Source organism: Papilio machaon, chromosome 17 (assembly GCF_912999745.1).
Source record: "Papilio machaon chromosome 17, ilPapMach1.1, whole genome shotgun sequence".
Lineage (NCBI taxonomy): Eukaryota > Metazoa > Arthropoda > Insecta > Lepidoptera > Papilionidae > Papilio > Papilio machaon.
Genome location: NC_060002.1, coordinates 3,841,591 through 3,864,009, shown reverse-complemented (window position 1 = coordinate 3,864,009; position 22,419 = coordinate 3,841,591). Strand labels below are relative to the sequence as shown.

General features: G+C 33.9%; 1 protein-coding gene across 6 annotated transcripts; it reads left to right on the top strand.

Moving 5' to 3' along the window:
* Positions 1-218: 218 nt before the first annotated feature.
* Positions 219-22,027, top strand: LOC106721640 (synaptosomal-associated protein 25). Of its 6 annotated transcripts, none has more exons than XM_014516641.2 (8): positions 219-559; positions 11,155-11,242; positions 11,826-11,867; positions 14,896-14,944; positions 16,628-16,745; positions 16,985-17,113; positions 17,305-17,449; positions 21,862-22,027. In XM_014516641.2, the coding sequence occupies exons 2-8, from the start codon at positions 11,156-11,158 to the stop codon at positions 21,925-21,927; spliced, it is 636 nt and encodes a 211-aa protein (XP_014372127.1). In that variant the 5' UTR covers positions 219-559; position 11,155; the 3' UTR covers positions 21,928-22,027. The 6 variants fall into 6 exon arrangements, with proteins under 6 accessions (XP_014372127.1, XP_014372126.1, XP_014372125.1 ...); XM_014516640.2 differs by lacking the exon at positions 14,896-14,944 and adding an exon at positions 15,732-15,780 and having other exon boundaries at positions 220-559; XM_014516639.2 differs by lacking the exon at positions 14,896-14,944 and adding an exon at positions 14,016-14,064 and having other exon boundaries at positions 220-559.
* Positions 22,028-22,419: the final 392 nt, after the last annotated feature.

Sequence of the window (22,419 nt, the reverse complement as noted above, 5' to 3'; positions counted from 1 at the left end):
CAAGAGACATCTACCTTATAAACTAAACTCTGACAATTAAAAATTAATTTCATATGAAGAGGTAAAGATTAAAATTAGTTATTTAAATGTACTGCCACCTCTTGTGCGATGGCAGATTTACCTTAGAAACTTAACGAACTTGCAGTTTGCTATTAGATAATAGATGGCGACACTATAGTTGTGTTGTGTCAAGAAAGAGCATAAAATAATAAAATTAAGTACACAAAACACAAGTCATAAATCAAATTTCTGCTAAACTGCTATAACTTAAACTGTACGAAATAAATCCTTTTAATTGATTTTAAGTCGTACCTTTAATTGATTTTCATAGTGTAACTGAAATTCAAAACGCGCATGACAACCAAAACAGTAACCAATGCGCATAGTCAAAACATTGCGCATTTCAAGAGCTAACCTCATAGAGTCGATCGAACGACTGCTTGTCAGCGTGAAAGTCTTTCATTACTTTCATACTTGTTCTGTATTTTGGTGCCTAGTTGGTGTGCTAACGAGTGTCTTCGGCTGCTTTGTTTTAACTAGGTGCTAGACACAAATTCAAGTAAGTGTTCCCATTTAACAGTAGGCATTCAGTAAGAAATTATAACAACTATTTGCGCATCATAAAGTATTTTCTTTGCAATAAAGGCAAGTACGTACTTAATTAACGTACTGAAATACTAAACCATTTTTGATAAGAACCTATTAGAATCTCATTAACCGCCCCACAAGATGATGTCATGTTTTGTTTCTCATTAATATTACAGCTGACGTCAAATTTGTGGTTAAAACTGAACTTTATAAATGTCTGGAAGGAAATGTTAACTCTTAAAATTATTTTACATCTAAAAACCATTTGACAATTGTCAATGGGTTCTACTTCTGCTTGCTTTTTCACTGCTTCTGATTTTGTTTGCTTTTTAGTTCCACTGCTTCTGTTTGCTTTTTGGTTCCACCATAATTTTAGTTTGTCCTGGTGAGGACAAGATAGCCTCAAAAATATGTTCTGATAACTTTTGGGTGTTTCTTATAATTGTTATTTTGTCATGGGTAGATTTTTTGTAAGAAGAGAGTGAAAGGTGGCTGATAGGGATGTATGAAAACCTGCTGGCCTTTGTAAGGCATAGAGCAGGATGATAAACTTTTTTGTGTTTTATGACATCTTTTAGGCCTTTAGTTTTTTCTGTATTAATTGTATACTGTTTTCTTATTGATTTAGATTGACTTATGAATAAATAGTATGATTTGTTATTTATATCACATTTTCATTCCGGAAAAAATAGAACTATTTATTGTTTTAATTATACCATCACATACCAGTTTATTAAAAAAAAAACAAATGTAAAAGATGTTTAATATGTTTCATTTTAAACTGGTTCCCTAAGGCAATTGACCTCATTTGAAAAATAATTGCTACATGTAATATTATTGCCAAGTACTTATTGAATGGGGCCACTCCAGTAATAATGAAAAGCCTTGCCAAAACATGCCTTTAAACATAAATTGTAGTTACAATACACAATAATGTATTCAAACTAAATTTTCTAGAATATACCATCTTAAATTGTTTTATTCTTATTTTAGTTAAACAAATATTGCTTAATAATATTTTTCCTTTATTTAATGTAAGTTTAAATATGTAGAACATGTTTCTTACATTTGTGAATATTATGTTATTTCCTTGTTTATTTGTGTTGAAAAAAAAAACTTAACATATATGTTGTGCATGTAAATTTAATGAGTGATAATTAAGACCAAAATCCCCATATAAAACATATCATAATCCCTCTCCTTATCTTTTGACAGAAAAGTGACAATATGTTTATGCAGGGATTTTGGTTCCGGAAACCAACAATTGGTCAGAAAATAACAAAACACTTGTGCCTGTTCCCAATCAAGCATTGTTTATTAAATTTTTATTTCATCACGAAATATATTCAAGGTTTAGATATTCAGCGAATGGGTTTAATTACAAAATATCTTGCTTCAGTTTGTTGATATCTAATATATAAAATTCTTGTGTCACAGTTTTCGTTCCCATACTCCTCCGAAACGGCTTGACTGATTCTCATGAAATTTTGTGCTCATATTCAGTAGGTCTGAGAATCGGCCAACATTTTTTACTTTTGAGTGTTGAGCTACAAATTTTCGTAAAGAATGAGAATTGATAGTTTGAAGATAATTTATTAAATTTTACATATATACATTTAAATTTTCACTTACATTCTGTTAAATTTCACTAAAACATCTGTAGAAACATGGATTTTTAAATCTGATCCATGTGCAGTGACAGTTGTATCCCACGAGATAATTGTGGTATACAACTGTCACATATTTGTTAAATATTAATTGAAACATGTTGAAGCAAAATTAATCCTGTATGTCATAGAAACTTGTCTACTTCATTATAAGTTTTGATTAATAGTCTACAAGTTACAGTGTAATGTGTAACTTGTTTAAAGATATTTCTAGAAACATCTTTCATATTATCATTGCTTCTTAAGTCTATTTATCAATATATGCATAAACTTGATAATATAAATATTTTATTAATGAAAATCTTATTTAGGTTATCCAAACTTATATTGCAATTAATTTTTGATAATGCTTTTCAAGTCAATTCTAAATTTACATAAGAAGGTACCTAACCAGTGAAATGTGTACTTTTTTTTCGCCCATGGCGCAGTCTTTCGACCATACTGCCTAGTCTTTCGATCATACTGCCTAGTCTTTCGTAGAAATGTGTACTTACATTTTTGACATTTCCTTTCTATCGATTTTTTTTTAATCCTGATTATGGTGACATAGCTTAACATATTAGGTGACTCATTATTCGTTTGACTTATTCCATGAGAATTATTATTTAATTTTAAATAAAGGAGTTATAAAATACTTTTAATCAATTTTTTTAAAGTAAATAATTTTCTTATTTTTTTCACTAACTATCTCTGTTTGGTATTTAAAGTTCATCAATATTTAAGTGTTCTCCAATGATAACATTAACAGAATTCAGGCGTGTCTGTTAAATTAGAGGTCGCCGTAAGCACATCGTCAAAAGGTTCAGAAATTGTTCCGCGAAACTTGCAAATTGAGTTAAATGTTAGGTTTAAAATTACAAATTACTTACATTATTTTATGTTTATTACACTTATCTTTACTTCTGCGAAAAGTACTTTTTGTCATTAAAATTGATTGACAGAGAAAACCTTTTTCCATTATAGTTCGAAAAAATTGTGTCTGCCTGTTGTCGCTTGAATTTTAAAAGTCGGGAGCTATTAAAGATTAAAAATACTGTTGTTTGCTTGATTAGGCTATTGATTAAAACGCATTACTGTTCATGCCTGTTTCACTATATCAAAGTAAAGATACTACGTAGACTAAGAAATAAATTAACTGACAAGGGTGTTTGACAACTTATTTGGAGGAGTTACGTATTTACCGCTACATAAATTGTATAGTTTTCGTCGCATTTATTTGTTGACTTTTCAAATAAACGCGGTCACCGCTTCGTAATTAAGTTGCGGTGTCGGGGGATGAATAATATGTAAATTGGTTCAATATAAGCTTATAGATTCGGTGGACTGCATCTGTTAACTCTAACATATTTGAATCCCATTGATATAGATAGAGATGGACATTGTTTTGTTAAGCGCTGTTTTTTCTGTTCCAACTCATCTTCCTTCTATTATTATAGATTGGATGGTGTGGTACTCTTTCAACTTCAGCACATCTCATGTGTCAGCGGTTATATGGGGTTTTCTATATTTTTATTTTTATATAACGTTTATATGTTCTTTAGATAATTAGTCGAATGAATCTGCTAAAGATTAACTATATGGTTTGTTTGGAAAAATCTGCAAAAAATATCATGTTTTTTGTAAACTGTTAGAATAGATATTATTTATTGTATTTATATTGACTGACCGTAATATCTATTATGTTTTTCTTACCAAATTTAATATAAACATCAATAAAACCATTATTAAATGTTACACGTGTTCACAATATTTTCTTTTTTGCGGGGTTTTGAGCCGCCCACGCTTAAGGTTTTAATAAAAGCTCGCTTTGTTTTCGCTCTATTCGCCGCAGGTTACAATACCGAATAAGTGCTTTTATTTTTTCGAAATGTTAATTAAAAAAATAAATATAGAGAAAATATAAGTAAATAAGTAAGTAGAAGTAAAACTATTGGAATAACACATACCATATCAGCACGATTTTTACATATAAAAATGAACTCGCCAGATGAAATGGAAAAACTTCCCTTCAGAATTAATTAAATTACTGAAGTAGTAAAATAAAATATAGAGTTTAACTCTTGTTAATATAAAAAATCTTACTAATATTATAAATGCGAAAGTTTAGATGGATGGATGGATGTTCTTTTATTAGAAGGTATCTCCAGAATGGCTCAACGGATCTCGATGAAATTTGGCGTAGATGTAAAACACAGTCTGGAAGAATACATAGGTTATTAAGTTTTTTTTATCCCTTGCGGACGGAGTCGCGGGCGACAGCTAGTCTATTACATCTTGTTTCCATTTTTCATAATATAGATTTAGTTATTACAAATTGAAGAATAGCAAGAGAAAATTGTAGAGGTCAGATTGCACAACGGAAAAGCTTAGTGTCATCCGAACATCTGCATATACTAGATAGTGGATGTTCATGTTTGACCAGTATAAGTTGATCTTTGATCGGGATATTGCCGTATAAAGACTCGAGTTCAGTATTAAACAAGTTAGAGTGGTTTCAGCGGGGGTTGTTCGGGGTGTAGGGGACGGGGCCGGTTGCGCGCGTCTATTGATTTTTCAGGCTAGCAAACGCTTCTGGAGTAACCTTCTCACGCCTATCTCCGCAAATGCCACGACTACTGTTTCAAGGGTCAACAATATCGTCTTTCATATTCCTTGTTGTGGTTAATATAACAAATTTTGAAAAATTTTCATGAAAGAAGGTTAGCCTTATCATAATCTAATGCCCCAACAGTTACTATTTTTGCCGCTTCATTTATAGTAACTTTTGTTTTTTTAATAATAACTCAGGAAATCAACTTTTAGGGCAGTATTTGTATAGCTTAAAGTATTTATTAACCGTAACATTTTCAACTTACTATTTAATTGAGGTTCTGAAATAACCAATTTTGTCCCCGCCAAAATAAATTTAATAGCGATACGTGACGTCATAAACCCTTGTTTGCAAGCAACGCGTGTATACGTTATATTAAATTTACGTAAAGATCCAAGTTATTACTGAATTTCTCCTTGTATTTGCTTGTTTAAAACACAAACGAGATTTCGTTCTCAAGAAATGCGAAGACTTAATGCTTTGTTTGAATTGTTAATAACTTTGGGGTATACGTGGGCATGTTTTGGAGGTAAATATGACGGAATTATGGTAGCGAGGTCGACGATCCTTGCTCTCCCGTGGTTTATGAATTCTATTTCAGGATTTTATATATAGGGAATAAAAATAGCAACAAAAATTGACGATGTACCAGTGAAATTGACCTGAAGTTGGATCGTGGTCGAGCGCTAGCTTGTTCATTATAATATATAAAAGGAAAAAGTAATTAATGCAGGCAACATAATTAATCAAAATTAATTAGGTTTAAAAAATATTTTTTTTTAATATATTTAGTAGAGAGATTATAATGTAGATGGGTTAATATGCAATGAGGTGGACACCTAGAGTCTACTATGGAAATGTCAAGAACCATCATAATCATAGAACATCTAAAAAAAATTAATATTTTATTGAAATCTTACTCGGTCTTGAAAACTCAAAGTGAGTTTTTTTAATTATGTATTCAAAGTATAAACTGTATCTAGCCTTCACCTAGAGCCTTCATGATCTATCAAGTCTTCATCAGATAAAATAAATCAGCTCAATATTAATGGATCCTACCTCGTTCAGAATTCATTAAAATTCAAAGGTCGGCACACAGCGCGATATAGCATGCCAGCGGTACGTTTTGCATGCCTCTAATTCAAATTTAACAACTCTGCTTAACCGTGGTTCAACTTTTGCTTTCCATTACTTTGTTTATTCGGCCCCATATTTATGGATTTTGACGTTTGACAATAGCTTTCGTTTCCAGAAGCGAAACATTTTTAAAAAAATATGTTGTCGTCCCCTTTAAAAAATATAAATGTACAACTTTTTCGACAGTAGAAAGTAACAAGTAAATTTAATTTAAACCACAAATTTATATATTTTTTTTTCACAAATTATGGACACATAAATACTTTGGTTTGGAAAATGGCTTTCTCTGTTTGCCAGAAGCCATTTTAAACCTTCTGTTCCCTGTTCTGTTGACCTATATTCTGTTTATAACCTAACATTAAGCCACGGCCTTTAATTACCGAGTGCTTCACCTTTTCACAGGTTAAGTAATTTATTTTAGCAGAGTTAACAAGATCGTTATTTATATAAATGACTTTAAGCCGATAAGGCCGCCTAGGTTAAAGAAAAGTCCGCTTTAATATCCAACTTCTAATTTATTAATGGCCTCAGGGTCAATAATAGTCCACACAACCTTCAAGTAATTAAGCTCTAAAACCTACAAAAATACTTAGCACAGTTTTAAAACTAGATTACATTGATACTACTAAATATTGCTTTAATTCCTTCCATGAGCAGAAATAGCGAGATTTTTATAAATAAATTCGCGACTAAGTGGCTAAAGGGATGTTTATGTCAAAGACTTTAACCAATGACTTGCTGTCGCTCGCGACTCCTTCCGAATTAAAAAAACTTAACTAGTGGCTTATGTGTTCTTCTATATCTATCCCAAATTTCAGCAAGATCCATGCAGCCGTTCTGCAGATACCTTCTAACAAACATCCATCCATCTAAACTTTCCCATTTATAATATTACTAGCAGTTGCCCGCGACACCATCCGCGCGGAATTAAAAAAAACTTACTTAGAAGCCTATATGTTCTTCCAGACAACGTTCTACATTCATGTAAAGTTTCTTCGAGACCCGTTTAGCGGTTCTGTAAATACCTACTAATAAACATCCATCCATCTAAACATTTGCATTTATAAAATTAGTAATATTAAATGTACTTTACTGATTAAAGCAGTAATTAAACAAAACTTAATAATATGAATAACAATATTATCGACATTTCCAATCGTCTTATCTTAAAGAAAATTAATTTAACCACTATCTATATAACGCGACAGTTCTATTACAAGTGTTGAAACGAGAAAAGGTCAAAAGTTCCATTTCTTCGTCTGCCAATTGCAGCAATTTCTTGAACGTCGTCTGCTCGATGCATTCGGTACTTTCGCTATCTAAAGTAATAGGGACTCCACTTCTCATTTTTAATACGATTTCGTTGTTAGGAAAAAAATGTCTCTGATTTATGTTTAATTGCTTTCTGTTTAAAGTAATACTTATTTAGTACCTTCTTAAAATTTACAAAGATAAGGCAGACCTCTGTTATTAAAATTTTCATTATTTTGTTAAACCGATTTAGTTTAAAGTTTTAGATGATAACAGCAGCTAAATATTAAGAGAGATAGGATCTTTGAACTCACATTTCGCAAGTCAACAAACCCGATGAACAATTTACGAGATGTCAGACATTGAAAAGTCTCCTTGAGACGACACTAACGGTGTTAAGTATTTAGGTAAACCATCATGAATCATTATCATCACCACTGCTCTTAAGCCACTCTATGTGGGATCGATAAAACAGGTTTTTTGTTCTCTAAATCGATCTATCCATCTTCTTAAGTCTACCTCTACCGATATTCTGTTTTAGGATCGTTTGCCATATTATAAAAAAAAATATCGTACGAAATTGCTATCTTTATGAAGGCTACCATTATTATTAACTTAATTCATATTAATAACAATACAGTTAAAGTAATTGCAATGATCGTTGAAATTGTATTCGTAATAGTCCTGTCACGTAGCGCTGAGGTGAGGCTTGCGAACCTCCCTCAAGTTTCACCCCCGTGCTCCATCAAGGCCAACACCCTCCCCCTCAACGCTGCGGCTTACGTAACTCTTTTGTTTGAAAAACACGAGTCTACGAGTTTTAAATACGGCTTGCCTCACCGATTAATTAAACCGCATCTTTTGTTTTTGTTTACTCGAGACACTAACCTTGAACTATTACAATGATAAACTTGGGTTCGCACTATCAAAATACCTGCAAAAACGTAATATAGTCCGTCTAAATCTCTTTGAAACAAGAAAAACCCTAAATGTGGATAATCTGTCGTTAATGTCAAGTTTCTAAGCAGAAAAAATTTCAATTATAGTCCGTATTAATATTCCTTCTTAAAAGATAGATTGGAGTAGAAAATTTTTACACAAAAAAGATAACGCGTCCATCGCGCCAACTAATTTTGTTGCACTATATGAATAAAGTTAATTGCGCTTTCAAACTGCGCATAAATTGATAATCCAATTCACATCGGGTATTTATATGATTGTATAGAAAGCAGCGACGTGTCTACGTGAGAGCGTGAGTCTTACTTTTTGTAAACCTCTTTCAAATGAATGTTAACGACAAATTTATAAATAGGACAATACTCAAACATACTATGAAAGAAACTGTAAATTAAAAGTGGTTTCATTAATTCGCAATTCTGAATGAAAGGAAAGCGAACACCGAGAGAAGTATTCATTCTCTAGGTATTTGCTCATCGATACATTGACGTATGCGTTCATGTTGGTTGGTCACGCGTTTTTTATTATCACCATTCTGATCGATTAACGTTCACAAAAAATGTAGCATCTTAGGCCTCTTTTCCATTACACGGTTGTTCAAACGTACGGTGTGTAAGCCGTACGGTTGAAAAAACGTGCTAGCTTGTACATGATACGGCAAAATCACCGCGCGAGACATTGGTAAGTACTGGCTAGTAGCGCTTTTTACTCGGGCTGTGTAGGACGTGCTGCGTCATGAATTTTCTTACGAAAAAAAAGATTATAGTTGCTTATTACATATATAGGAAAAAGGAAATAGAAAAAAAAGGGAAGTAAGGTTTTGGATACATCCGATTTTAGAAAAAAGGGAGGAATATGGCGCGTTTCATACACTTGTCAAGAATCAATTGAGAGAAGATGAAGACAAGTTTTACTTTTAATCTTCAAATGTGGGCTGGAAATGAATAAATATTTCTTTCCAGGAATCATATTTAAGCCGCTTATTTTTATAATCGTCGATGGTCTTATCCCATATTACAGGCCTTTCTTGAATCAACGTAATTAATAATTCTTGATTTATGTTCATTTTATAATAAAATCGCGAAACAGCGTATATAAGCGGTCACGAATCCGTGCGTACGTCCGGCACCGTCGACACACCCCGATAGACTGCCATACAACACTGGTGAAAATCACGCCGTGCGTAGACGCGGCGCGCCGAGGGGCAGTCACGGCGCACGCGGCCGCGGCGCCGTGCCTTGGCGCCACCGTGCATGTCGACAAGCTCATATAGTGATCCATACCACACTGACGACCGTGCCTACACGCGGCGAATTAACCGTAGATTTTCACGGCGAGAAACCGTGTAATGGAAAAGAGGCCTAATACATACCTACAATATATATATATATATATATATCTCGCTACAACAACTTAGAAATTTCGTTTTCATTAAGCCATAATTTGTCTTCAGCTTCTACATTACCGACTTGAAAGATTATCCTTGGTCGAACTTCATTCCGTTTGCCGTATTTCAACTTATGTTTTTCTGATACAATGTATTTATTTGATATTATCGTTATTCTTAAATTATTAGGTGAGTTACTTATTACCTCCTTATAAGTTTATATACTTCCAATCCAATAAGAACATTTTGAAAGAAAAAAATATGAAAAGTTTTCTGGTTAGTGAAAAATGTAGGCGAAAGATTTTTCAAGATTAAAATCCGTGCAATTGTTAGCGGGTAGTTTAACAAAAGTTTCCCCGCAGCCGGGTTCAGAATGTGCCAACGGCTGCTGCCGCGTCATTTATGTATGAAAGCACAACTACTTTTTAATACTGAAACTAAGTGAATTTGATATTTATGATGGTTTTTCTTTTAATAACTGTTTCAAAAATTTAACTCATGAATAGATTCAAGAATTGTACGACAGACTCAATGTCACAAACTTTAAATTGTAGTATTTTTTAATAAATATTAAATTGAATGCGTTCGTCTTAAAATATTCTCGTTAACATAATTACAGTCCAGTGATGGAATTCAGCGGAAGATTATAATTGCAATAATGTAAACCAACACAGTCAATTTGGAGGGAATTGGACTGGAATAATGTAAACTCGGCATAAATTCGATTAAATGTGAAATACGTTAGAGATAAATGTGTAAATTTGCAACAGTGTAAGTATCCTACAAAAAAAGAAATACTGGTAAGAGTACATTATAGAGTTATTGACTTAAAATAATACATTTTTTTCACTCCCTCAGATGTCAAGCTTATGTCATGTAGCAACAGTCTCGCCATTTTTCATATTTAAAGTCCTAATTAGGCCGAGAAATGCGCGACTCTCACTTGTCCCATTTAGTTATAAAGACACAATTGAGTGCTTTAAGTTTGTATATATTTAACTATCTAGCAGTCGCCCTCGATCTCGACGACCCTGAATAAAAAAAAAATTCTCGCATACATCAGCTAACTTCCCGTCAATATTGGCCTAGCCGTTTCGGACATTATCCGAAACAACCCGGCTTGGGGACAGACAGACAAAAATTTTAGATATTGCTCCTTTGTTATTATCAACGCTAATTCACAATGTGTACAAAATATGTTTTTTTCTCGATATTACAGACACACTAATCTTATTATATGTATAGAGAGATCATAAAATACCAAAAGTTTTTTTTTTATTTAACGAAGTTAAATAATGCAGTAATGTTGGTTTTATATATTGAGTTATAACTTTAGTAAAATCTTCACCTTAGGACCTCCTCGTTCACCTGAACAAAAACATTGTCATCTCTGTTTTTTTTAAATACAATGACAGAGATGAAAGTATGTATTGCGCAGGTGTCACGGCAGTGAGAACTTACGGTCTGATTGGTTCTAATTACTACACTCCAGTCTATACTAATATACAATCAATGTTAACAGATCTGTCTTGGAAAATTATAACATATTTTTAACATAACAATATTACTGATTCCAGGATGCCGTCAGCCGCGCCCCCAGAAAATGGCGTACCGCGCAGCGAGCTCGAGCAGCTGCAGATGCGCGCCGGTCAGGTCACAGATGAGGTCAGCATTATTTATACCTCACACTTGGTTGATGCTAAAGTAGGTTGGAAAAGGACTACGACCTCATAATACAAACCTCTGATGAGATGCAGACTTTTGTTCCAAAGAAATTATTCTTTGAGTTATTTCTTCGATTACTACCATTCTTTGAAATTGACTAAACATGAGTTACGGAGACCAAAATCTCTTTATAAAACATCGTCATCTTTGTCATTCTCTTTGACAAAACAAAGATAAATATAACATGTTTTAAACAGAACTTTTGGTCTCAGAAACCCACTGTAAAGGAGTTCCTTCGTATGAGTTTAGTATGTAATTTAGTACTAATAGAGTTGGTTTAGTTTTTATTAAACTACTCTGAATACAAGAAATAGGTATTTATATCATACTAGGAATGGGATCACGGGAAAGGTATAACAAATTCTTACAAGTAATAACGAGCTTGTATGGCTTTATAAAAACAAATAAATCTGTGCCACGATTAAAATCCCTTATTTCTATCTAGCATTAGAAAATCTTGGACTTGAATTTCAATAAATTACTCTTTTTTAATTGTTACAAGTAATTTATTTAACAATTTCAGTCGTTGGAGTCGACGCGGCGCATGATGCAACTATGTGAGGAGGTAAGACAACTTTTATATTGTATTCGCAGTTATTTTTTTTTGTAATATACGAACGTTAAAATGAACATAATTAAATAGAATAATGAAATTTCAAAACAAAATAAAATCAAATTTAGTTATGGTCATTTGAAATAAATTTCTATTGAATTTGCAATATTTACGTTAAGGGAAATTGCAAATGTCAAAATTCAATTAACATTTGGATTAGGCTTAAATTTTTAATTTTCTAAATGTGGATTGGATAAATAAATTCTATCACTATTTATATTAAGTAACTAATATTTTAAATGGTTTAATAAATAATTGTATTGATTCTAATTAAAATGTGTCTAATTTTGTTATAATTACATGTTATTTGTAATAATAATTGATTGTTCAAAGCGTCCAACATAATGTATACTGGAGAGAGTCCCCATTTGTCACTAGTGTTAACTTAATGAATTGTGACACGTCGAGTGGCGTGTGTCGATTTTAATAACTTTATGTTTCTCTCATAGTTAGTTTAAGTATTTATGTTGAGTTGTTCCGTTGGTTATGTGATTATTTGTTATCTGTGAGAGAGGTGTTCTCGATGCGAGGGAGTGAGGGGTATAGCGGAAGTGTCCTGGATAGTCCCCCAGCTCGGTCAGATACGCCCGTCCCTCGACCCCTTAAGGCGCAGCCTCCGCTACCCTGGCTGTTGTGTTTCGATGTTGCTACATATGTCGTCATTTTGATTTTTTTCGTAGCTCTCCCATCTCAACCTTTGTTTTGTTTTCGTTCATTCCCTTTTTGCCTTATATATTTATATGTATTTGTTTATAACCATACGTAAATGGGTGTTGCATGATCCGTGCCTAAATGTTTCCGAATATGTTAGCAATCTTTCTAGCCCTTTGTGTTGTTTGTAGCGATGTTTTTGTTGTTGAGTGTTCCCCGACCGACTGGTCCTCGGCGTTGACAGTTAATTGTACCAAATTATATACTCTTATAAACAGCATGGATGAAGTTGAGATTTACAGGATAATTTAACTGTCAACTCCAGAAAGTTATTTGTCCATACCAGCCGTTATTGTTTCCATAGCATGAGCCCATTGCAATATAGAAAGCGTCCCACGAATAGATAAACCATATACTTCTCAGATATTAGTATATCCCTTAGCGCAGATCAATATGACCTGAAAATGTTTGCTTACATTTCTCAACTATCTTGTTTTGTTATGCTTGGGCTTGCTTTCAAAATGAAACCTTGACCAAATGAAATAATGATAGAAATCCGCCACTCTGGCTCAAATCACTCTCTAACGCACTCTATCTTTCTCTTCTTTTATGACCATTTCCTTAAATGGAAACATTGTCAACTCTCTTATATCTGATTTCTTTTCAAGTATGTTTCTAATCACTTTGAATTGAAACATTATGTCACAATGTTACGAGCTAAATGTCTGTTAAGGTTAAATACTTTTCCTTTGTATTAGTTGTCTCTGTAACGTAGGTCTCTGTGTAGTGGCTGCTGTCTGTTGTTGACTGTTATCTTATGTTATATAATTTTCATGCCTTCTAACATTCACAATACTGTCAGTATGTGGGCGATACACACCATGGACCTACCACTTGACTCCAACAGATATGTCGAGCTACACCTGAATGCAACTCTCACACCAAATACAAAACAATATTATTTTCATTATTATTATTTACAGCAACTTATTTATCATTTTCTATCATCATTATCATTTATTTGATACTTTATTTATTTTTAATCCTTTGTATTATTATTATTGTTCTTACATCTTTTGTTATTATATTTTTTGTTAATAGTTATTATTAACTCAAATGGCCGAACTCTCAACATCGTATCAAATATATTGTATTGAACACAATACAGAATCAGAATTACTTCATCACACTTTTCAGATTACAAAAAGACATCTACAGAAACATTATTTGTATATTTGTGAATGAGTAATGGTCCACGTGCGTTCTGAAGGTGTCTTCCCGCTCGCGACACTAATGTAAGGCAAGCCAAGCAATACATGACAGTGAGACACGCACGTGACGGCCGCGCCGTCCGGCCGCACGCCGGGGACGGCCGGCGGCACGCCACTCACTCTACTGTACCCCTCACAACTAACATGCTCTGACTTTTTGTTTCTGCGGCTGGTCTAGAGCAAGGAGGCCGGCATTCGAACTCTGGTCGCTCTAGACGACCAGGGAGGTGAGTGACCTGCAAAATTTGCAACACTAAATTACTTACAATTTTATCTATTTTACCTTTTTTCGCTAATCTTGTTCGAGCGCCGTAGGGTTTTCAGCCGAGCCGAAGCGGGGCTCGTCGGCTTCGATCAGCTAAGGGGGTAACGCATCGACTGTTTGTTTAAACTTACGCTACGGTTGAAACGCAATGCAAAGGTGCGGGCATCCTCCGAGCTTCGACTTACTTTTTAACTACGCACACACAGCTTGTCACGGAAAACCCACATCTTTGTATGCCTCGTTTGTAAAGTAGATGATATACACCACTTTGCACAACCCGACAGCGAGCGCTATTCCCGCCGAAGCCGGCCGGGCCGGCGGAAGGACCGATCGACATTATACAGAAACCTAGTTAAATCCGATACTTTACATTGTGCATTCCAGATGATGGTACTCGACTCTCGAAACTTACCTTATTCACATGAAACGTATTTATTGAGTTAAACGAGCGATGTAAATTCGAAACGCTTCTCCTCAACGCACGACTCTGAACATCACACAGAATTATCATGAATCATATGAAACTGCGCACAGATAAAACTGAGTCTGGTTTTACTTGCAAGCTTCACTGCATGCATGTGGTTGTTGGTCGAGTAGTGTGTGATAGCGCGGCGGGCACGCACGCACGCAGCACGCACGCCGGCACGCAGCACGCCGCCGCGCCGCGCCGCCCGCGCCCGCCCGCGCCGCGCCCTCTCCGGCACCGCACCCCGCAACCCGCCACCCGCCACCCGCCACACACCCCGATACTCTCTCCTGCGATATATTATTTTGATTTGTATTTTATGTATAGAGCGAGGACGCCGGGGGGCAAGCGCTTCATATGTTGAGTCACCAGGGCGGTAAGACCTACTAACACTGGGTAGTCCAAACGTGAGAACGTCTGTGTTGAATGTGCAGTAAAATAATAACTCTTTGTTTTTTCTTTGACGTTTCTCTTGAATAACGACTTGTCTCAGTTCGATGTTGCGTGTGTTTCTATGTTTCGATGGGGATGACCTTACCGACATAGTGTATATAGATACGCCCGATGGCCGTTCGTTGCTAAATGTCGCAAAAGACTGTTACCTCTATCTTTTGCTGAAGATTTAATTTGTGTGAGCTGCGCAATCTGTTTAGTTCTTCCTTTGAATTTTTTTGATCGGAACGCTTTTTATAGGTATGTTTATTTCTCTTTCCCAATCTACTGTTCTCTTCTCTTACGATTCTCGGTACTGCCGCGTTGCGAGCCGCGGCCGCTATCTATAGCTCTAGCAAGCGGTGGTAGAGCGGCCTTGTCCATGGCTAAGCGTACTGTCAGTGTTAGCGCAGTAGGACGGCAGGCTCGGCTGCGAGGCCGCCGCTCGCTCCTCCACACTACATCTTACATGGATCATTTCTCTTCTTCGATTAACCGACTTTGCTATTATCACCGTTCATTTAGGAATGGCTTTTATCGATACGCTCATTTGCTAAGTTGATTTGTTTTTTTTTAACGCGAACGCGGGAGGAGTGGCCTCACGCCCGTGCTCATTTATTTTGTTTTTTCTTTAGTTGTTTGAGTTTGTCGCGCGAGTGGGGCGCGCCGCGGCCGCTCCGCTCGCCGCGCGTTGTTTGGCGAGCTATAGTGACATCATTATTGTGTTGTAGAGTCACGAGGTGGGCATGAAAACCCTGGTCATGCTGGATGAACAGGGCGGTAAGCATCCAGTAGAATTATTTTACATCACCCATAAATAGTAAGGCTTGTGTTTGAAATGCCGGTTCAACCCTAAGTGAAATCATTGAATAGCGATGAATTAAATATTTGACCGATTGAAAAATGCTAACAGTTGTACTTCAACGGACGATAACGGGAAGTACAGACTTGTTCACCATCACCAACAATATAATGATCAGTGAATAGTCAGCACGGGTCGTTTCGCCGCGGCACGGGCCGACGCTACCTAACAATCATCTCAATAAATCAGACAGTATGAATTATTTTCTTTAGTTTTTCACGCATCTAGCTATGCACGTCTACTTCTAATCTCGCTGTTATTTGCATGATTTTAGTATTGAGATTATTAATATCTATATGTTAGTCATTACGAGTATTAGTATTGTATCACTCAGTATCAGCACATACATCATCTTAAAAGGTAAATTTTAATTCTAGCTAATATCGAACCAGATCAAGTGTGAGACAAATATATTTACAGACAAGACAAACTCAAACGAGACGACACGAAACTGTCTTTAGTCGCTTTGAACTCGATAGAGCCGCTTCGATGTTTTGTCAGCATGATTTTAGACTACACTACAGAACCATTATAATACAAACAGAGAGATCTTGTCTTACACTTCATCTTGGTTATTGTCGAGAGCGTTGAGAATTTACCGAAAGTAAAATTTTAATAAATTATAAATTTTATGGAAGAATTTGAATCATAATGAAAAGTAAATTGGTCGCGTAGTTGAATCGAAAGGTTAGGCGCTTTACACATTACCGTGTAGTATTTTGAAGGGCGGTCCTAAAACGATCATATATGTGTGTGTGTGGACAGAACAATTGGATAGGATCGAGGAGGGCATGGATCAGATCAACGCCGATATGCGCGAGGCCGAGAAGAATCTGTCGGGGATGGAGAAGTGCTGCGGCATCTGCGTTCTACCATGCAATAAGTATGTCCCATTGTTTTTACTACCTTGGACGATATTCTTATGTATCTAGTATTATTCAGTATTTGAAATTTTAGCAAATGTCAGACGAGGAAAGTTTGTGGTAAAAATATACTTTATGATTTAATATAGGTATTGTTAAACTCTAAAACCACGAAAGCGTCTTGAAAATAATAGTTGCTCGCGAATTGCATCTAATTTTAATAAAATAAACTGTACAAGTGAACATAAATCTCTTTCAGGGGTGCCTCGTTCAAGGAGGACGATGGCACCTGGAAAGGCAACGACGACGGCAAGGTGGTCAATAACCAGCCCCAACGCGTCATGGATGAGAGGAACGGCATCGGCCCGCAGGCTGGATACATAGGCAGGTCAGTATTAACGTCTTCGTCTATCGTCTTTCATAGATCGATATATCATGTACGGCGGTCGTTACCACATTACGACTATTGAAGGGTAAGACTAAAATTAGACCTTTGGTACACTCTTCGGACGACGCAAACATTGGGAATTACACCCAACTAAATGTTGTTTACACATCATATTTTTTTTACAATACCAGAATAACGAATGACGCGCGTGAAGACGAGATGGAAGAGAATATGGGTCAGGTGAATACTATGATCGGAAACCTACGCAACATGGCTCTCGACATGGGCTCCGAGCTCGAGAACCAGAACCGCCAGATTGACCGCATCAATCGCAAGGTAATGTCCCTTTATGTTTACACGAAATTCGTCAACTTCAATAGGTATTATTTAATAAATAGGTGATTGCGCTGTCAAGATAACCAGATATAAAATCTGTATTAGAATACAAAGTCCAGTTGTCGCAACTGGCTAACTTCTCCCCTCCACTATTGATAAAATCAATAACTCGTGATACAATTTCTTTTATATCAATGAATATGGAAAAACTCTAACAAAAATGATAATATTATGAGTCAGTGAATTGAAATATCTGAAAGTTACCGTGAATAGAACTTTGCCACGAATTTCGTGATTAGATATGGGAGTAAAGATCTACTTTGTCTTAAATGAATGTGACATAAATGGTATCAATTTGATTTGACATGAAATAATATTATTGTTCATAAAGTTTGATATATTAAAATATGTAAAATCATTATTAGAAATTTGTCGGCGCAATCACTTGTTACTTTATAAATATTTCTCAATTTTTGTAAATAAAATTTATTTACGTAAAAATGAATCAAATAACGAGCAAAAATTTTTTTACAAATATTTTCTGGTTGTGAATATTATAAATTTCAATACTCTATTTTTAAGTAAATCTCAACAATTGTATATTCAAATTCAAGGAGTTTTCTTACTAACGAAATTCCTCTCATTAACATTTCAACTTGTAGGGTAGTTTAGGATTGTAGTTGGATGGTAACTATGTGTGTAGTCTAACAATTAGTATGTACAGAACTCCCATTATAAATAAAATTGATCTATTATGAACTAATTATCCTATATTTAGTTACAGTGGGACTTCTGTGTTTACTGCACTGTGGCATCATACTTGTAGTAATCTTGTTCCTTTTGCCGTCCTCTATATTCTATCTCTAATCTATCGCTTGTACTAAAACTTGAAGATTTAGCTTAGTGGAATGTCAATAGTGTTTCCTGTTCACTCGAAGCATGGTTCCCTTCATTAATTGTAGTAACTAGGTGCAATAGGCCGATGTCAATACATTGGACACAAATTCTCATTTAACTCATTAAACACAAACCAAATAAACTAGCAGATTAGGTATCACAAGCTAGTCTATGTCAGATTTGTTAAAAATTAAAGATTAAGCCGATATTACCACTTCAAAACCTCTTACACTCACGCTCAGTTTATTAAAACAGAGCATTCAATGTTTTTAATAATTTTTATCTACCCTCAAAATGCGTAATTCAGTTTTCATAAGGAAAATAGTCAGTTGAACCAATGAATTAATGTTATATTGGAGTACCTTGAAATTATATTGCAATTTAATAATATTGGATTTTGAATATTACGTTCCAATAAACTAATTTATTAAGATGCAAGACAAACTTCACGACGTAAACACATTCAACTTTTTTTTGAAGCCTATGGAATTAGAAAAAAGCCAAACAAAAAGGAGTAGAAAAATCCCCTATACCATTCATTTGTTAAGTTTGCTGTTTTTGTGTGCCGATTGAAAAAAAAATTGTATAGTAAGGTTAAATAATCTGTGTGAATTTTGTATATCATAGTTTGAAGATGTCACGTAGATAGCTAGAATTGTCTATAGATCATTCGTCTCTCAGATATTGGAAAGATTTGTGTTCCCTTAATTTATGTCAGGGTTACTCTTTACTGAAAAACAGAAAAAAAAACTTTTTTTTTCTATATCTTAGGGTGAATCAAACGATGAAAGGATAAGGGTGGCAAACCAGCGCGCGCACGAGCTCCTCAAGTAGACACCGCAACCAAACACCGCACCAAAACATACATACACACCAACTATCTCGTGGTCTTTAAAACCGCCGATTGCAGAGGTTACATCTTAATCTTAAGGAATTCACTATTTTTTTTAATCACTTAAACAAAACAACCTTCATAAACACTTTTTATGATAAATAATAAAGACATATAAGTTTCTAATTATAATCTGTAAAAAAAATGATATTGACATTTATATAGGTTATAAATATTCTACGAACAATTTAAAACTGACAAAACTAACTCGGCCTTAGTCGTTGCATTATGCTTTCATATCGGAATGGTATTCCATAATTAATATCCTGTCCAAGTGCTTTGCACATGCTTAAAATGCATGCACTATGTACATAAATTAGCATAAAAATGAAATCATAACAATGTTCTTACACGAGAACTGTCATATCGTAACACATTTAACCACTTCACACTGTTCATTATCTCTGGAACTAAACTGTTACTAACAATCCTTGAATATTTTTTAAACTCCACAAAATGTTTTTAGGCAACAAAGAAATTAAGATCTATCCAAGCCAAAGCTTAAAGGAAAATAAAGTGTTCTGATTTTTTTTTTATAATAATAATTTTTTTCTTCACAATCTCTCATTATTTTTGTAATTTATTTTTTTGAAAATGTTTTTTGATTTTTATCGTTTGTTATATTTTGTGTCATAGCTAATTGGCTTGAATAGAGCTTAGTATAATTTTGTATAGAATATTACAAAAACATGATACAATGAAATAGAAAAAGAAAGACGAATTCTGTACCTTAGGGTGAATCGAATGAAACGAGGATAACGTTGGCGAACCAGCGCGCCCATGAGCTGCTCAAGTAAACGAAGATGGCGCCCATGACTACACAAACACTACATTGTCAATCACATTTCTGTTTAAATGTTAACAGCATTCAAAATCAATGTTGACAACCTCAAACTATTCCTATTACAAATTGCTTCTTATAAGAAAAAAAAAACAGTAGCTTAGGTGGCCAGTATTCATATAAATTATTAAAAAATAAAAATAAGTTACTTCAATATTGTATTACAGTTGTAGATTTTGATTTTTTCTTTTTTTTTTACTTTTTTATATTCCTTTTGTATCGTTTTTAGTAAACTGACTAAAAAGAAACTTATGATATGAAAAAAATGTCTCCGGTGAGGTTAACACTTGTATTGATTTATATTTTTTTTTTAGAAACTTGAACCTTTTTTTGCACATTTTATGTAATTGTCATCTCTGCAATCGACCAATAATTTTATTTCGAGTTGCACTATAAATAAATTTAATCTAATTATAATATTCATAGAATTATTAATATTCGTTGTATAAATCCTTAAATCTTCTTTTTATTCATAAGCAACAATGTGTTATAGCACAGGTCTAGCAAAAACAACTTGATAAATGAAAAAACATTTTTCTTGAAGTTTTTTATTTTACCTTTGAAATTATAGATTGAAATATTTTTCAATAAATACAAGGTTAAAAGAGAAATAACGTGCTAAAGCGTATTTATTCCATTTAAAAGCAAATATTATTAGATATAACTTTAAAAAAAAACAATAATAACACAAGCTCTTTTAAAAATAGTACCCTTCATCCTGACCCTAAAACGGATGAGTCCGTTATGGACCATAAGAATTGTATAGCTAGGAAATCCGATGAGAGGCGTGTCGAAGTGTGATATTTTGGAATTAATTAATTTTAAGTATACAGCAATGTTCTCATCTCTTAGTACTAACAGTTCGTATTATTTTAATATCTAATTAGAGGCGCCATTTTTATTGTACAGAGAATTCATAAGAGCACATACGTAAATGTAGGCAAATTATTTCCATTAATATTAGAATCTGCTTTTATGGAATTACCCAATTAGTCAAACAATATATTTAAATAAATGTATAAAATACTTTAATGTATTATTTTCTAGTGGTTCTATTTATTTTGTAATAAATCTTTAAAAAAAATATAGTTTGTATTTGAGTTCTTTTTTATTTCTATAAATCCTTTTCCTTTTCAATATTATTTCATTGTAAAAAATTTTTTTGTAATATTATTTTAATTTGCAAAAAAAATACACATGTCTACGTAAGTTTTTTTATGTAATGATTTGCATAGGCTGTACAAACTTAATGTAACAAATTATAAACAAGTACCACGAGACAGTAACAGACAGTACACATACACAACAAACACACGGCGGCGAGGCCAGTAAGTATATTATTTTTATTAAAATTACTTAAGGAATATAATTTAAACACAGCTTTGCACTTTTAAAGCAACTTGCATACTCTGAGCTTTATATGTGGTCTTTTCATAGAACTTTTTTTTATTAATTACTGGACTATATCAAGGTACAAAAATAAAGGTGGAAGGTGGTAAGTTACAAACAATGCAAAAGTGAAAAATAATACAGTTATTATGTACCTATTTTGTTAGAGGCATCAAAAAATCATTAAATTTTGCTATACTTTTTTTCATATTTAGATTGAAAAAATCGCAAAATCTTGCTGCATAAATAATTCAATAATGTAAATTTTGTAAATATGTCCATGATAAACATTTTCAAAGTAGTCTTAATTTTATAATTAGCAATAATTATGTTTATTTCGTAAATGTTCCACGTAACTTTTGTTATATTTTAATTAATTTAAAATATTTATAGGGTGAGAGCAATGAGACGCGCATAGCGGTGGCTAACCAGCGAGCGAACAAACTGCTCAAATCTTAAACTGCCGTCGTGTGATCAGATTTTATGAAATTGACGTTAACAATAAATAATCATTCGAAATAAATATGATTCTTAATCATCTGCTAAAATAATACATATGTTGGACACAAAAAATATTTACCTACCACTCCATTTTTTTTTAATTGTGATAACAATTTTTAAATAAAAATCTTACCTACAATCGAAAATATTAGGTCCTTACATATGAAATTGGCGTTTTGTATGGGAGGAACAAAAAGTCGAATATTTTTTAATATAATATATTTAATTAATCAAAGTATGAACCATTATTTTCTATGCTCTTTTGCCATCTCATAGGTAGTTCATTGATCCTTTTACTAAAAAAATCAGTCGGACGGGAATCAATAAAATCTTTGAAGGCGATTTGGACTGCCCCATCGGAGTTGAATTTTTTCCCTTGCAAGAAGTTATCCAAATTTCGAAAAAAATGGTAATCTGTTGGAGCAAGGTCCGGGGAGTACGGAGGATGTC